The sequence below is a fragment of the Corvus hawaiiensis genome, chromosome 6 (genome assembly GCF_020740725.1).
Source record: "Corvus hawaiiensis isolate bCorHaw1 chromosome 6, bCorHaw1.pri.cur, whole genome shotgun sequence".
NCBI lineage: Eukaryota > Metazoa > Chordata > Aves > Passeriformes > Corvidae > Corvus > Corvus hawaiiensis.
In genome coordinates, this window is record NC_063218.1 from 10757293 (window position 1) to 10776307 (window position 19015).

Below are 19015 nucleotides of genomic sequence, written 5' to 3' on the forward strand. Positions count from 1 at the left end.
AAGAAGCAGTTCTAGGCAGTCACTTGAAGTCATGTTTGAATACACGCTGAAAAATATTTTAAAATATTCAAAGGGTTGTTACCTGCTCCATATTGTATCCATGCTTCTCTTTAGCAATGGCAATATATTCATCCACTGAAAAACAAAGAGAAGGTGTAAGTGCATCTCATCTCATATTCCCTTCCCCTTCCCAGTCAAAAACCCAGATCTGCAGCTCTGACTTTAGCCCTCCAGAGACAACTCATGAACAGCTGCTGTTTCCAACAATTCAGGAAAAGAAGGAAACAAAAGAAAAAAACAAGTCACCAGACAAATGACATATTTTCCTTAACAGCCTAAATGATGCATGATATCCAATCCAGTTCCAGTACTTCTGAAACACAGCCTATAGTATTTCAGAACTTGTTCATCAAAACTGTAGACATGACTGTATCAGCTGCTTTTTGCAGTGTGTGTTCATTTTGGTGTGGTTTTTTTATTGGTTGGTTGTTGGTGATTTTTTTTAATACCCCCAAAGTAGTTGTTTTCTTAAGGAAAAACATCCCCAGACACAACCCATATCTTCCAATACTGCCAGAATCCCAGTGTTGCACAACCACTGCAGACATCCTGGTAAATTTTTCAATTCTTAGGTCTCAGCAGTTTTTATCTTGGATCAAACCCCACCCCCTCCTGTATTATTATGCCCCATGAGCTTTCAATCTTTACAATGAGAACATGCCCTGAGGACTTACACTTTGTACAGATGGGACTAAACCCAAACGTCTTTCACTCAGAGTGACCAAGCTCACATGTCCAACAGCACCCATTTGTGAGGAATGGATCAAAGTCAGTACTAGTGGTGGTGTTCTGAAGTCTGTGCCCTTATGCCTGGTCATTATTAATCACACTGTAATGACAATAACACCCTTGAAAACAAACAAAAAAATAATCTAAAAGGTGAAACTCCTCCTTCCCCTGGAAGTGGAAGATGCCAGAAGCACTGGTTGTCTGTATGACAACCTGACCTAAATGTCCCTGACCTACAACAGATACACACAGCCAAAGTTCTCATCCTACAAAATTTGGACTTCACAATGAGTCACATAGCAATGAACTCAAAAATCATTCCCCCTTCCTCTCCTACAGATACAGAGGGATGAAAGCAAATTCCACTACTGAGCACCAGACTTATGGAGAGCATGCGCAGCACCTCCGGAAGGAAATGGTTCTGTGAACTCTGCAGCTAAGGGAGCCACATTTCCCAGTCTGGGCCTCATGATTAACTTCAGCTCTCAAATGTGCTTCTCCCATATTTTTTGCCTTTATAAATGCTCTTATGGAATAGTATGGCATTCTTAAAGCTTGTTCTTCAAGCTGGGACAGTCCTCAATTATCCCTTCAGCCTAGAAACTAAGCTATGAACTCAAAATGTACTGGGAAAACAGAAAGGATAAATCAGAAAACACACAGCAGGAAAGCACCAGCCTCTTACTTTCAACTTGTCATTAATAATAAGAATTTAGATCTAGGTACTTAAAGTAGACATCCCATCTTTAGACTAGCCAATATGACATGTAATAGCAATGCCAGACCTTCATTTGGAAAGGAAAAGCACAAAAATTTTGTGTTAATTTTCACAAAAAGCTGTTAGGAAAGAGGGCCTTGTTAAGTGCCATGCAAAAGTCCACGAGACTATTAATACAGCCACATGTTGTGGCAGGAGAAGAGCATGCTGTAAACACAGGCACAGTTCCACATTATCAAGGACATTCCATGAGGTTCTTGTCCTTCCAAGCACCCACTTGCACACAATGGTGACTCCCAACAGGCTGACAAACCTGTTCATTGCTCCGTGTTCTAGATCCATTCAGTAAAAGTTTTATTAGCCTGCTAGAAAAAGGCCTAGACACAACCATTAATTTGCACTGGTGCACCACAAACACATCTGTCTCTCCAAGTCAACCAATTGTTTCTAAGAACCATGCTGAACTGGGATGAAAACCATCCGTTCTTGCAAACAACCTTTTCTTGCACAAAGGAAACAAAATAGTTGCCAAGGCAGTGGAGGTGCTTGGGACAATGACCAACTTCCTGGGCTGAATTTGCTGCATTCACTGAAAGAACATCCTGAGGGTTACCAATGCCTATTACCTCGAAAATCAGCTTTGCCACAGGGAAAAACCCAGCTTGTAAAACCACATCCCAAGCAGAGAACGTGATCCAGAAGAGAAACACAGAGTAAACAGGGACAGAGGGGGGAACTGCCTCATATACATACATCCTTCCCCCCTCCACATGCCAAACAGGACAGGAAACATCAGTAAGATGTGGGCAGAAGAAAAAATTCAGGTGCTTCCAGAGTTATAGATGGTTATAAAACCACATCAAAAAAAAAAAAAAAAAAAAAGGCTGCCAGGAAACCCTACATGCAGCACTTCCCTGTAGTTCAGTTCTCTGCTTCCTTAAAAACAGGTATTGCACATGCAGTGTTATATATTTTGTCTAAGGAGAACGTGAAGGAAGGAGGAGGGAAAGGAGCTGAATTCTCCCAAGTCCAAGGCTGAATTAAGCTCCTGAATGCTAAGTACTACTGCATTAACTACCTTGCTTTCACTATGGAAAGATATACAGTTCTTCATTTGACTTCAGCACCTTATCCTTTAATATACAGAGATGAGATGAGGTCGTTCTCCTTTCCAGCATATTATCTTTCTTAAGCCTGATGCTGTTAAGTAATGAAAACATACTTGCTCCCCAAAAAAATCATTACAGCATTTTCTCTCCTAACTAAGCAAGAATACTAGCAAGGTCTCCACACAGCAGTAGGACTTCTCTTCAACAAGTCAATACACCACTGAGCCAAACAGTAGATCATGAGTGACTAGACACCATGAAAGTAAGCAAGATGCTTTTCCTGTCACGTTAAGTTCTGTAACACCACAGTATTATACCTCATTGTTACAGTGGAGGAAGAGAAAAGAAAAATAAGAAAAAGGCAATAAGGCAGTAACCTGACCATGAGCACACAGCAATACTACTACACACTAAAAGAGCATTTGTGAGTGAAGGACAGACAAGGAGTACACCACCGTACTCTCCTCTTGGCTTGTTTCCTGCCTGCTTACTGCCAATCTAGCCCCTTCTGCTCGTCATTTCTTGGCTAATTATGAGCTCACTCGCTTTGATGCATGCACCATCTGAGAGGTATGACAGTCCCCTGAGCAATCCTTCCGATTGCTCTTTACCATCCCCCTCCATATGAAGTAAGGAAGGAAGAGCATGGCACAAGCTGAGTCACAGGATCCCTTTAGTCTCCCATACCAGTAGAGCCTGGAATTGCCACAAGCTTAATGCTTTACATGCCACACCAGATAAAGAAGTGTCCTCTTCCATCTCTGCCTTCCCTCCACACCTCTAGCAAGCACAGGGCAGCAGGCACGTGAAATTCTGCTCACTGCATTTCAGTGGCATTCAGTCACGATCGGCGTGTAACCCAGCAATCTGTTTAGACATCACAGTTCAGAGCCAGAGGAGCCTGGGGCAGAGCCCTGCTTACACCAGAAGAGACAGCTTGCCAGCACAGCTCTGAGCTGCTTTCCAGAAGAGAACAAGCAAGAGCAGCAGAGCAATCCCAGCTCATTTCCCCCAGCATAAAATATACCACCAAGCACTCCTTCTACCAGAATAACTTTTCCCCAAACAGGGTAGGTAAGAGTATCCTCCCCTCCCATCCAACTCATTTCCCTACATCAGAAAGATATTTCAACACAGACCAGGACAAAAATACAATGATACTTGAATAGAGACAGTTGTGTGACACAGGAGATGCATTGCTCCTGTGAAGGCTCTTGTTGCTAGTAGAAACCAGATGGGGGGAGGGACAGAGAAGAGAACCATAAACTGGTATTTCTTCACCTACTTGGCTACATTTCTTCTCTTGCATGCTTTTTAGCTGCATGGGGGTGAGCAGGATCCCCTGTCCACCCCACACCCAAAATGGAGTGAGCACTGGCCCAAAGAGCCCCTTCCTACAGCCAGTCATGCTCAGGAAGCCAGGAGCAGCACAAAAGGTAGGGATGCAAAGGAACAGAGCCTCACAAATACACTGTCACCAGCAAAGAGGGGCACAGGGTGCTCAGATGCTAAAACACATCCCCTGAATAAGAGATGACTGAAGGACCCTGGGTGTAGCACTAACTAACACAGCCAAAGAGATAAGGGAAATGGAAGGGAGTGGCAAAGAAAGCACAAAAGATGCTTTCACACCCCAGCCCTCTAGAGAGGGAAGTTTGACCAAAATGGTGCCCTTAACCCCCTGAATTCTATGTTCTTGTTCCCAGCCATCTTTCTCATAAAGACTTGCCTTTTGCTAACCACCTCTCAGCAAAAATTCCTCACTACAGGCAAAAGAAAAGGGGACCCTCCTGCCTGACAAAGGGAAGGAGGAACAAGAGCAAACAACTGCATTGCTGATTTTCAGTCCTGCATCCTTGAACAGTGAATTGAGATGTAAAACATGAGCATTCATTTCGGGAGGGTGGGAGAACTCTGAAAAGACAAATGCCTGAAAATAATGACTCCACTCATCACCATTTGGTCACATTACAATCTCTCTGAGTGGGTCCTTCTGGAGAATTTCTCCCCCCCACCCAAATTGCTTCTCAATGACCCCAAAAAGATCACATTGTGTTCAGCAAACTCAGTGACCCCAAGGCAGGTTTGCAGCATGAGCAAGTGTGCTAAAGCCTATAGAAAGCAACAGGAATGCAGAGGTAGAGCTGTTGCTGCAACCTCAGTTCACCCCTATTACTAGGGTACTGCAGGAGTTCTGAACACTTTGCATATTATGTGATGCAATACCCTGACAGAACAGGGTGAAATGAGGACAAAAGCAGCATCCTTCGCAGCCTCGGTAATGTGCTTCACAGGGTTTGATCAATGCTGGAACCTGCAAGGAATTCTGGATGTTGCTATACATCTTTCCCTCCCCTCTATCTCCCCTGAGAATAGGAACAAAAAATAAATAAATAAATAAATAAATAAAAAGAAGACAGTCAAGACCCAAAATAAATCCATACTATATAAAGAAAATAAGGACATGTAGACACATACACGTGAAACTTTTCCAAATTTCAAAACACAATTATGGTATGCAAACAACCGAGCACAGTTTTCGCCTCGCCTATAAAAATGAGCAGCTGCATTGCTGTCCCGCTGCCCGGACGGCAACGGTGGAACACTCCTGCCACCTCGTGGTCCCAGCTCGGGAGAGGAAGCTGCCAAAAGCACACGAGTCTGCTCAATTGTCTCCCTAAAGTTAGCTGCAACTGGAAGCAGGGGAAGCAGGCAAAGATCCTGAACAAAAGCACTTAAAAGAAAATAAATCTCACCTCATCTTAGAGGTCTTTCTAACCTTAATTATCCTATGTTTCTACTCAAAAGGTTCTTACGCCTTGGAAAAGCTATTTCCTCTTCTTGATGTGATGCGTGTAACAGGCAGGAGAAGAGCAGGAAACAAAGCACAGACGTGTTTTGTGTCCTGTGCTGACCCACCTGGGCAGGCACACAGCCTCCTTTAACACCATTTCTAGGAACAGAGAGTGCTAGTTACACAGACACAAAGGCTACTTAAAAACCACTTCAAGCAACTGAAGGCACAAGAGGATTTAGGCTTCAACTCCATTGCAGCTGCAGCAGGTGAGGATAAAGTCTGGATGCAATTGCAAGGCAAAAGACAAATCACCTTACCTGGAGAAGCTTACTTGAATAGGAGCAAGAGAAAATATGTTGCAGCAGGGCACGATAACTTGAGTCATAGGATACCACAGTATCTACCAACCTCCCACCCACTTACCTCCCTGTTGCTCAGATTTACTTGTGTATCATCTCTTGTCAACATACCAAGGACCATAGGGTGCCACTGCATTAAAAGTCTCCTATGGCAGCAGGACCAGACTAAGCACCCCTATCTTCCATCCACTTCCATCCACCTCTTTCCACTTGTGAGCACAAGCACTTGCCTGGAATCCCAGGGAACCAGACTGGCAAACTGTTCCATCCAAAAACTCTCCCCCAGCACACCAGTTTCCTCAGCCAAGCAGCAGTTAAAGGCATACAAGCACTGAATGGCGGCTGAAAGTATGGAGATGCTCTGACCTCCTAGGAGGGGCAGTCCTGGACCCTCCCATCACCAGCCCTACCCACACAGGTTGCCCCCTTGTCCTGTACCAGCTCTGGAGACATTCAAGGCACTGATCAGCTGACCACCACCAAAGCAGAAAGCTACTCAAACAGTTTTGTACTTTTTATACTGTTGTGTACCATATAAAAATCCCTTTGTTGTGAGGTTACACAAGCCTGAGAAGAGATAAGCCCTCCTAGTATTAGCGAGGAATGAGACTGGCTCAAGCCAAAAGCGCGACTCATTCCTTGCCCCAGCACAGCACAGTGACAGGGATGAGCAGGTGGGTAGGAACATGTCTACGTAAACTTGCACTGGTGAGGAAAAAGTTGTTCACAGAACCACAACTGGAGCACAGAAACTGCAGCCTCAGAGAGAATAAATCAAAGAATAAAATGGAGTGCCCCACTGCTGGGAGATTTATCCCTTTAAAAGCCCTAATACCTACCAAAAGCTTCTTTTGTCACACAGAGGCAGTCAGTCCCCAAGCAGTGCACACTAATAAACTAAAAAGAAACACCGTATTTCCTACCTCCTTTTTTATTATTTTTAATACTGCTCTTTGCATGGCCTGCATCTAAGGACAAGTTCAAAGTTGAAACCTCAGTGATGGTTAAAGACCCCACTCACCTGCCTTTAGATTTTGCTCTACCAGCTAGAAAGCTGCACTACAGCCACTGGTGTACTGACAAATTAGCACAGATTTTGTGGCTTGCCAAAACTATATTAAACTCTCTACCAGGAAAGGCGTTTTGCTAGTATACTTGTAACTTTTAAAGCCTTTACCAACATATGTTCATCCCTGAAGTTGCACCCTCAGCTGACACCATCACACCATGAAAAGTCTCAAGACACTGTGTATATACATGGGGCAGTGTGTTAATGAGGATTACCATAAGGAAAACCAGACGGCTGATGCTCTCTGATGCTGCTGTTCTCCTCCAGAAAGGCCATGTGGATGCCCATGGTAAGGACATCCACAGAGGATCCTCTGGGAAGAAAGACTGCTTTTTATACATCCATCACATTCAACCTTCAGTCAGAAATTTGCCTGTCATAGCACTAAACACCACTTCACTGGAGGGATGGCACAGGTTTGAATATCTACAGAGCCCTGAGTACCACAAACCCAGATGTTGCTGGATGTACTACAGAAAAGGATGAGAGAGATCTGACAGGGCAGTAGCAAATAGGAAATACTGTCTATGGGACCTAGCACAGAACAGGGAGAACCAAATGGGATCACCCGGGGACGTAAACTGTGACCATATGGAATCTGAGCATGGCTATCATTTAGCACTGCAAGCCTGATCTTAAATCAGACACAGACACTGAACCGCATTAAATGTCATTATCAGAGCAACTGATATTGGGTTGAAAGCCCATGTGAGAACACAAACCCAGCACACATTAGCTTCCGGCAGGGAGAAAACACTCATTCCCATGTATGGCCTTCCACAACAGAATGAGAAGTTACAGACACGACAAATGCACACAGCAAACACCTAAACAACAAAATGAATTTATGACAAAACAGCTCTTTGCATTATTCATCTCAATTCAGTCCAAGAAGCCCTAAAACCAGATTTATTCTTCTGTCAAACCATGGCTTGAGTTTACTCTACTGGGAGGTTACAGCCTTGGATTATACACTTCAACTACAGGCAGCAACACACCCAAGTAACTCAAGTAGCAACATTATCAATACAGTTGCGACAAGAAGTAGATTATTTTTTAAAAAAAATTCATCATATTGTTCAGTGCAGGGGATGCTAACTTGTGTTAGAAGAAACTGCCTTTGCACAGACTTTCATACGGAAATTATCATTCTCAATCCTTGAGAATGCCTGATCCTGTGAATGCTTTCCAAAAGCCATACCTGCTAATTTGAAAAAAACAACAAAACCCATTTTGACACACACTAATGACAGAATCAGTACGGGAGACCACGGAGTCAGAAGCCTTGTCCAATACAAGGCTTCAGTACCCTGCTAGGACCATTCTCAACTCTTCATCCACATCATGCTTTATACATTGAAATTCTTGGTCTGCAAAACAGTCAGTGAGAATACCACAAAGCTTCACCAAGTAGCCTGCTGCCAACCAGCTTCAGAAGCCACCAAGGAATATCCAGACTGAAAACACTCAAAAGAGGGTGAAACCTTCCACAAGGTCCATTTTCCAACCTCAAAATGGTTCTGAAAGCTCCTAAAAACCAGAACTATTATATTCTCTGTTGTTGTAGGAATGTAGACTAATGAAAGCCCTGTATGAGAGCCAGGCTTCCTAAACAGCATGTGCAACTCCACTTCCCCGCAACACAGGGTCCTTGTGCAGCATGAGGGTGCACACACAAGGGGTGTGCGGGAACAGAATAACCACCAGGTTAAATTACAGCTCATTATTATTGTTACTGATAATAAGGCCTGTGACAAGAAAGGAGAAGCCACGCTGACTCTCTTTACATTTGACACAAAAGCAAACCTCCTTGAGGGATGTCACTTGAGCAGAAAAGGAAGCATTGGGCAAGACAGCAGTCAGCAGGAGGAAAGAGGCAAGTCTGAGTCACACAGCTGCTGCCCTCAGCAGATGCTGATCACCCCACTACAGACAGGTCAGCCTTTGGGAGACACTAACACTCAGAGCATCTATTCTTGCACTTATTTACTTCCTATAGGCTTAGAAGAAGAAGAGGTGCAAAGACGTGCCTGACCTCTCCAAGAAGTCCATGAAGAAAGACAGCAAGGTTCCACAGCCAGGTCTTGGATAACATCATCCTTCAGTAGCCTCTAAACCAAAGCATTAGTGTTATGTTGACAGATATTAAGGAATTAACATACCTGTCAAATTAAGTTGATTTAGAAAAAAATCAAGTTACAGATTCTTACAGCACATGCTGAAACATAGACTACATACAGGCTCTCAGCCTTCAAGAGACTCTGTGGAAAAGCCTATGATAAACCGATGTTACTAAATAGACCCTGGAATATCAGTGGTAGGTAGTCATGGCTTTTAGCCAGGAGTTAGAAACCCAGTCCTTCCTGCGAAGTTATGTATTACCATTAATCCTTGTAGTGCTAGAAAATTCACTGCAACCCTACCATAATATGAATTTGCACAAGAAGCACATGAACAGGGAAGTAACTTAACATAGAGGGCAAAAGTAAGAGTACAGGAAAATTAAGTAGCAGGAGTGGTTCCTAATTAGAGCAAATAATGCCACAGCAAACACATAATGATGAGGGAAGCTCTGGCACACATCCTGGAGAAAGCCTAGCTGCTTTGCCTCCTGAACTAGCAGGTCTGTAAAGGTAGCATATGAACTCATCGTAACAAGCTGTTATGGCTATGACCTCCTCAAGCATTCCTCAGTGGAGGCATCTCCCACAAGAGCTCCTCCCTGCCTATGCACAGCTTCCATCACAAACCTATAAATATGTACATGCTGAATAACTTTGCTCTAATGAAAATAATTTTTAAAAAAGAACACAGAAAGTTACCCTCAGTTCCCTGACCCTTCTTATTTTTTAATCTCAACTACCATTAAGAGACAAGAGACCAGAAAAAACAACCTAGTCCTCTGAAATGCCTTAAGCCTACCATTCCCAGCAAGACTGGGGAACACTCAGCCCGTCCCAGGGCTGGGCCAAGCAGCATGAAGCAGCTGCAGCCTCCTAGTTCTCGTCATACAGGTCCTACAACTCGTGCAGTGCTGATCAGGCTGGCTAAAGCTGCTCCCAAACGTATTTCAGATCAAGGCTCACTGCCAGGGTAACTCTTAACACAGCTATCATCACTCCATTACATCCACATCATCCTGTCTCTAAACTCCTCTTAGGAAAAAAGCTTCTTCCGAACGCCAGCACCAGTTCAATCCCACAGTAGTGGTAAGTCGGCATTTTCAAAGTGGGTCATCTTGACGCACTCAGAGAAGGCCTGGATCACACTGCAGTGAAAAGGAGGAACAAACAGGTGGCAGGAGAGAACAAGGCACATGAAGAAACTGGTGACTACCTCTCCCCTCCCAGCACAGCAGCAAAAATTCCTCCAGGATAACACAGCTACCTTAGATAAGACATCCTTTTCCTGGATACTCTCTAACACATTCTCTTCTTCTTCAGGTTTTTTTTCGTTTGTAGGCTTTGGACAAAAAAAAACCCAAACCAAACAACAAAACGAAACACAACACCACAATCCAGTGTATCTTTGTTAAAATCCATCCAAATACACACCCTAGTTCCCTCAAATTAAATTGCTTTCCTGACTCCACTACTGTGAAAGGGTTAAAAATTCATCTTAATTTAAATATGCATTCAGGATCCAGAAATATCAACCTGCAGCAATAATGATGAAAGAACTGCTCTGAGATTTCCACACAGCGTTGCAACAGCAACTAGAACAGCAGATGACAAACAAAGGGGAAACTGCAGCTAAGTTTGAGGCAACTCAGCCATTTCAGGGATACACCCATAGCCTTTGAACGCTGGTTATCTTCTTTTTGCTATTCACAATATTGCTACTATAAGCATCAGAAGTCGCCTTAGCTAAAATGACAAATTGCACGCCTTCACCTTTGTCTTTTGAGCATTTTCTGAAGTGCAGCAACTGCAGCTGCTGGGAAAAGTGGCCGTGACTATTATTTCTACAGATAAATTCAAGCAGAATCTTAAATTAAACACTAATTCTTTCACTTCTGAATTCATGGAGTTGCATTCTCCAGCTACTGTATTTACATCCAAGCTTCACAGCTGCCAGGTTTGCTGCATAGTATGAAATTTGGATTAGGGATAAACATAAACCCAATTCTGCTTTTACATTAATCCTTTGTGCTGTCACCAGGACAGACAACAAACCCGTATTTCTAGGTAAGGAGCATACACAAACAGCACAAACCTAAGTTTGGATTTTTTTGTTATCCTCACTTGAGCAACAAAAGGTCAGCACCTACCTTCAGGAGACAATCACAACTCCTGAAGTCCACCCCTTAGAGACTTAGCAGCTCTTTTTTAAGAACTCATACTTCTACTACTCCAAAAAAAAGGAAACCAATGCCTCAACAAGTAAAACCTTGGACACAAACAAGCAGAAAAATCCCAAACAGGAGAAGCACAATATATATGCTCCTTCCTTCACAACCTCCCAAAGCACTTAGCCAGCCAACAAAAATCCCCAAGTATAAGCTCACCTAAGAGTTCAACAATACTTTTTTCTCTCTGATAGCAAAGCCTAAGCAGCTCCTACTCTCCCATCCCTGGCTAAGGTGGCTGCACTCTTACTGAGTATCAACACAACCGTTTGTGGAGTCATAAACCAGGTCATGATAGGGGATGAAGGGGAGAGGCGACTCAAAATAAAACCACAATTTCAACGGTTTCAAGGATCCTGCTTAGGGCATGATGGAGAGAAGGGACTTAAAAAGCAGCTTTTCTGATGCTGAGTACATACCAGACTACATCCTCTGCCTCACTGCTGCTGCCTGAGGAAGGGTGCCTGTGTGCTGGGGAGGACATGACTCTCAAGTATCTCTGAAGCAATATTCCCTTCCATTTTAAATGCATCCTGTTAAATAGGGGCTTTATTTTCTAAAAGGGAGATTTTAAGATCAATGCTTTCCCCAGTCTACACTCTCCCATTTGTGGTTTTCTGCTCACATTTATTTAGTGCTAGGGCACTCTATACCCCATGGAAAATGAGAGCTAATGACGATAGTGATGGAGTAGAATGTCCACAGAATTCACAGGACAAAATAAGTAAGCCAAGGGGGAAAGGCTGTGTCCAAACAGAAGCTCTTCTTAAAACAGCTATGGCTCAGCTACACACTGAAAACAGAAACCAGCCACACAAATCATGATCAGACACATGCAGTTACCTTAGAAGACATTTTCATTTCCTTTATTCTGATAGTCATTTTAAATTAGAAAAGAGAAAAAACATATTTCCAAGCTTGCTCAACATTCCCTTTAGAAAAAAATCTGAAGAGGAATCCAGAGTCCATGAACTAAAGCTGGAGACAGACTCTGGCCACTTAAACCTGCAACCTGCCCTCAGAAATTTTGGCATTCACCATCACAACAGAAGACTGAAAAGAGCTACCAAAACTCACTCGCACCCTAAGAAGGCTGCTAACACACTAAGGACCAGGGCATACTTCAAAACGTGGTTGGGACATGGGCTTTTGAAATCCTGAATGCCAACTCGTAACTTCTTAGGGTGGAGCACCACATGCTCCCGAACAGTTACCCAGCCTGTGGCACAGTTAACTAAACCTTGCCCATTCAAACACCACAGGGTTAATATCTTTAGTAACCATAGCAACCAGCACTTCTTCCTCCATCAGAGCCTCAGCTGGCACATTACTGCCTTCCCAGCATCAGGTTTTGCAGCACATTTAGGGACTGCTCCCTTTCCCCACAGCCAGAGGGTTTGGCCAAGCACATTAGGAGGGTGTTGGAGCACTCAGCTGTTTCACCTAATTCTGGAATTTCTCTGTCCCCATGTCTCCTGGGTCTTTCTATTTCCCCTCCACAGAAGGAAGGAGGATATCTGAATTCCCTCCATGTGCACCAAGGCAGGCATAATTTAATGCAGGGAGCCAGCAGCAGCCTCAAAAGAGGAAGGGACTGGTGAACGTTGAAGTTGGCAACACCAGTCAACCATCAGGTCAAACAGAAGCAGCACTGCAAGACCAGAAGATCCAGCTGCCATCCATGGTCCAGTGTCCCACGGGTATTAGGAATAGTGTGTGCCTGTTCAATGACACTCCATAAACTGTAAATCCACTGGAGATATCCACCAAGATATCAGTGAGAAAACAAAACTCCCATCTAGCAGCACACATATTCTGTCAGGAAGAGAGAAGAAAAAATACTTTCAAAGCAGAGCTTAACACTACCAAAACAATACATCTTTCCTTCTTGTAGTTCACCTTTGAACTGCAGATGCATAAAATCAATAATCACATCCTACCCTCTCGTCCGGTGTACATGCCTTGCTCCTGGGCAGCTGCTGCATGCCAACACTTGCTCATTTCTAAATCAACCCAAAGTCATTTTTTTGGTTCCACTCACTGGCGCACTTGGCACAGAGAGAGACACTGCTGTTTTATTAATAGCTTCATGCTGGCCCAGCTCGATTCTGTGCAGGGTTTCCACAGCATCATTATAATGCATTTTTCACTATTTCCCCTCCTCCTTCACCACGTGCCACTCCAAGAGAGCAGATGCCTGTCTTCCACCTATCTGTTCCTGCTCCTCAATGTCACCTTGCTCAAGGCATCATTCTTCCTCCCATGTCGTTCCCCACCCTCTGTGACAGAGTCCCAGCACAGCCAGAACAGCTGCTCTCCATGGCACCAAGTCCACAGAGCCTCTCGGGAGTCTCACTTCGAGAGCAAGTTCTCTGTGAGAGGTGTGACCCCAGCCATAGCACAGGGTATTTGGAGCAGAACTAGAAGGGGAGCACAGTTATTTTAAGTCCAAATGTTCAGTTACTGCACAGTGACATTTCTTTCTTTCTTTCTTCTTCAAAAGAGACAGGACAAACTCCTAGTTTTGGGCTTTGTGACTGCTATGGTGGCACTGCTATGCAAGTGACCCCTCAAAGACAGAAGTCGGCTGAACCACGCTGGCAGCATTCAACTTTGGTATTAATATGGGCAATGCAGTAAGTGGTTTGTATCCAGGATTAATGGTTAACAAGGCACAGGATAAAAAAAATCAGCAATGTGCCAACACATACTTTTGTTTTCATCTTCTCTATTACATCCATCACTTCATGACATCCAGGTAAAAGGTTTCTCCAGTGTGATTAAAACATTTCTTCAACACACAGGATGCATGAGACCCAAACAAGTTTTTAACTAATTGTGTGAGCCTGGAGCATCAGGTATGAAGATATTTACCAGGTCTTGGCTGACACACTGGTCTTTCCAGGATTCATTTCAGCAGCTTACAGGAGACTCTCCCACAACATCTCAACAGTTTGGCCATCCCTCTGTCAAACCCACCAGGCGCACTGAGCATTGTCACAGATCTGCTCAGTGTTTTTTAGCACAGATTCCCCTTTAACAAGGGTGGGTTGCTCAAGTTCCACTCTTTGCACAGAACTCTCCTGCTCACAAGAGCTACAGCTCACTCTAAGGAAGAGCTAACATGTGCTGCACTACTTCCATCTGTACGCTGAGCCCCAGCCATAGGAACAGAGAAGAGTCCTGTGACTTACAGGCATAGGATGGATTAAAGGTTTTGGAGTACAAACAAAAGTCATCACATGTACCAATGTGCTGCTGATTTGTTCATCCACACTTCAGCCTGAACAGTAGTATTAAAATGGATATGCTAGCTGGGACTCACAGACATACAGCCCAAGGGGCTACAACAACCTCCTGGAGACCACAGCTCCTTCCACTTTGCAATTTCACACTGCCAATGAATTAACTCCCCCACAAAAGATAACACACATCACAAAAACCCATGGTTTAAAAAGGCATAAAGAAATACACGAATCCATCACTTCCCTGGATAACTGCCAGTAGTCAATCACCAAAAAACCTCCACGCACTCGGACATTTCATTTCAGTCTGTGTGGGCTTATTTTGCAGCCATCTATTTGTATTATGTGTGTCTCTTATGTCAAGATTTCTCTTTGAGAGAGTAATTGACAATAGTCCCCTCTCAGTCTCTTTTCAGTAAGCTAAACAGATGGAATTTGCCTCATCTTCTGTTTCCAAATCGTTTCAGTAGCTCCTGTCTCCATGCTTTTCTCAGTTTTTAAACACTGAAGCCAAGGTTCATTCCCCTGAATGCTGCTGGGTGGAGAGGCAGCACACTGTTCCAGCAACTACCTCACTCTTTACACCCACATCATCTTCTGGGTCAAGCAGGACACTGGGAAGCTTTGCTGAATTACCTGCCCACTGTTTCCCCAAGACTGCTCTCTAAACTATTTCTTTCCAAACATCAGGCTGATGTAGAAGGCCAGAGATCTCAGTACTGAGATTCATAACCCTGCAGTTGGGTCATTAAGAGCTCATCGCATTGGCAGCAGTCCAAGTTAGGAAAAGACCCAAAGCACTCTATAAGATTGTCAGTAGCATTAATTTTATTTACCATCCTGTCAGTCTGTGGCTCATCCACAATTACATATCAATTCCCACATCACTGATGGAAATGTTGATCATCATCAGTCCTCTCACACATCCCCATGGACGTCATTTAATTAGGATTCACTATCAATGATGCCAAGACTTGTCAGTGAACTTGAGTCACTGGAGAGACCTCCTGTCCCCTGATGTTCTTTCATCATAAACCATGAAGCAGATTAGGGAACTCTGCTTGTGATACATTTAGTAAGTGCTCTACAGTCACTGCAGAGCACTGGTGTTTTGGAGGAAGTTCCCATCTTTTGCAAGGAAGGGGGACTGAATCATGCTCTCATGCAATCAGTGCCTAACAGCTCTCTTGAATACATCAGAGCAATAAACTTATTTCTACCAATCAATCCATTTTTAGTCTCAAAAAAACAAAAGCACCTACCTTCAGCAGGATTTGTTTTTCACAGTTCATTTTTAAGAAATGCCAAATAGAGAGAGGAATATCTGATTCCTTTCAAAAGGATCAGCTCACACTGACACAAAACAAAGCTATGACCAACCAGCCCCCCACTCTGTTCTTTCATTCCCTGCACAGCTGCCCTCTTCCCAATCTGCCACCCCAAGGTCCCCTCAACCAACTCTCACAATGCTCCTTTGGATTTTTACTACTACTACTAGATGCTTAATTTCCTAACTCCATCCCTCTGCATCAATCAGGCACCTGGGAGGTATTTTTTGTGCCATGTATGGTGCAACAGCCTCATACTTCACTTCCCCAAACTCCGTATGAAATTTTGTCATTTTTTTGCTGTACCTCTTTTGGAAGGTGAACTCACTGGTGAGTTTATACTCTTACTAAAATTTTCAGTATTTTGAGAAATTCCTTCTTGCCCTTCCTCCTGTATTCACATTTTTTCCCCCCAACTTTTTTACTTTACTAACAGACAACTGCCACCTAGTTTTTATTTATCAATGTCATATTACTTTTTAAATTACCTCTTATGTTCATGATCTCTTCTTAGCCAATATTATATCCTCTTTATGGTCTATGAGTATATTTTTGTGCCAATTACCACAGAATACTCAGTTACGGATTATTTTACTCAATTCCACATATCTTCTTTTCCCTCCTCCATTCTCTTTCCTCTTCAAGAAATCTGTTTCCTATCAGGCAGGAGTTAAAGGTTCCAAAGCTGAGCTGGGATTCAGAAGACATTCAGACTTGAGAGGCAGCTACAGGAATCCTGTGTCACAGACAACCCATGAATAGTCATTCCTTTTGGTGGCAGCAACTATTTCTTGCTGTTATACCTTTTGGGAGGTTTCTAGCTGTAGATAACTGTCAAATACATTCCTCTCCTCATCATATTTATTTCAGCATCGAATAGCCAGCAGGAAGCAGACTAGGAGAGAAGGCAAACATGATCCTTACAAAGTCCTTTTTATCTGCAGATCACAGTACCATCATCCTTCCATAATTTAAGGGGCAACTTGCTCCGTGGAACAAATGCCCAAGGGCAGAGCACAGGCCTTTCAGGACAGAGCCAGTCTGTGCACAATCTCTGCTGCCTTAATTTGCAAATGCCACTACATCTTCACATGTGCCTTATGATGCATCCTAGTCCTTGGGTCTAGGGGATTTACTTAATAGTGCCACCACAGAAACTGCAGAGAAACAGGAATGCATGAATCTCATTCTTGGTCCCAGAATCAGAAAGGATAAAAAAAAGCCAAGGTATAAGCACAAAGTCAAAATTAGCTCTTTTCAGCTCCCTCCCCCAAAAGCACTTAGGTTTAGTTACTGCATTCAAACAGCAGCCCTTTAATCAAGGAGTCCTGCTTATTCATGAGGAGAACTGTAGCTAGACAAGCCTTTCAAACACTAGTTCTGCCATCTGGCAGCAGCACTGAGACTTGTTCCCAGACACACACAGAGTGCTGTTAATTGCCCTCACGTGGAATTCCAAGGCACTGCAATTGTTCTGGCATTTAAAACCTCCATGGGCTCCAGATGTGGATTTGTCTTTGTGGAGGAAAAGGTACTGCTAATTACCAAATATTTTGCGGGCCTCCCACCCCCCCAATACTTTTCATTTTGCTCTCCCCAGTTATATCTGTTGTCTTCTACAGCACCAACAGCAAACAAAGCAGATTGTGTAGGCCTGCGGATGAGTATCTTAAGGAATTCGTATCTAGGAATAATGTGTGTCACATTTCTCTTGCTTTCCCCGCACCCGTGGATTTGACACTGAGCAGCTACCCAGTGGAGAACAATGATCATCTGGGGGATTGCTTCGTAAGCTTTTCTTTTTTCAAATTAATTTCAATTCATAATGGAAAGGTCACAGACATAACCTCTCTACCAAAAGTGGCAACTTTGCATTCTTGAAGTGATACATGGAAGGAAAGAAGGGAATAAAAGTAGTTGAACAGACTTACATTTTGCTTCAGACAGATTCTGGTTAGGTGACCAGACCAGCATGCCGAGATTCTCTCTCTCCTGACTTCGCCTTGCAAGTTTGGCTTAAGAGAAAACAGATACAAAACAAGTTACAGAGAAAGTAATTTCAGATGCAAAAATGGATACAAAAGTGACTTATCACACATATGCAGCTTTTAATCAAGATATAAAACCCATCCACAGAGTTAAAACCCCATCTTCCCATTCCGACCTGAGGCTTTTCCTTGTTTCTTCAATGCATCACCCTCTCTATAACACGACAGATACTGCACACTCATGCAGTACACTAAGCAACATGCGTTAGATCTAAATTAAAAGTTAATTAATGTTTCTCTTCCAGCACACTTGATTATTTTTCTTCCAGCCATCATTAAATGAAAAAGGGAGGAGCTGGGCTCAGGCAGAAGGCTCCAAGCCCTGGACATCATGAGACTGTAGTGTGCAGACAGATTAACACTTCAGAGTAGGCATATGCATAAAACTTCCCACATTACAGCTCTGAGCACCTCCTGCACCATCCCAGCAGCCCTTCTGTGCCTCCATCCCCCATACAATCAGGAATGCCCACCCAGGTGACACTGGGTCCCCCAGGTCACAATCAGGTCCTAGTCTCAACTGCTCCAGAGAAATCCAAATGCATTCACACCCACGCTGAGACACACACCCACGCTCAGACAAGTCTGTTTTTAACCAGCTTAACACCTGGCTGGCAGGAGAGCTCTGAAAGTCTCAAGTGAAGATCCACAGCTGTGCATAGTCAGAAAAAGCAACTTCAAACTAAGGTATGTTTCAAGAGCAAGCTCTTGCCAATTGCGCTGATGTTTGGTCACAAGCAGCCAAAAGAGGAGGAGGAGGAAGAGGACAAGAAGAAGAGAAAAAAAAACTCCCTCATTTGAGGCAGCACACACACAGGCAGGCCAACCACCCGCCCTGGCAGAGAGAAACTTGCAAATCTTGTTATGAATGAGTACCTACAGTACTATTTCCAGTACAAAATGTCACATAACACTCAAGTTTTATGCAATATTTCAACACAATGCTATTTTCTCTGTGCTGTGCAATTAGACATATAACCACCACTTCATGAAGCATTAAAACAGGTCAGAAAAGATCTAGTAACACAAAATTACATTACAGTCCTATGAACACTCAGTTTCACGACTGTTTTTAACCTGAAATCTGCTCAGCTAAGAACAGTCAGGGTTTAGATGACAAAAATATTTTAACAATAAATTTAGAGCACAAATAGCATGTATTAAAAATAACGACCTGTTGGCAACATATTTACACTGAACTAGCA

The 19015-nt window shown here is 43.4% G+C and overlaps 1 protein-coding gene across 1 annotated transcript in view; it reads right to left on the reverse strand.

Annotated features, from left to right (window-relative positions):
* Positions 1-19015, reverse strand: part of RCOR1 (REST corepressor 1) — an 81079-nt gene that overhangs the window by 23868 nt on the left and 38196 nt on the right. Inside the window, exons 3-4 of the mRNA XM_048307249.1 lie at positions 17694-17777; positions 83-135 (exon numbers count right to left, since the gene is read on the reverse strand). Coding sequence (XP_048163206.1) covers positions 83-135; positions 17694-17777 — 137 coding nt within the window. The remainder of the gene's footprint in view (positions 1-82; positions 136-17693; positions 17778-19015) is intronic.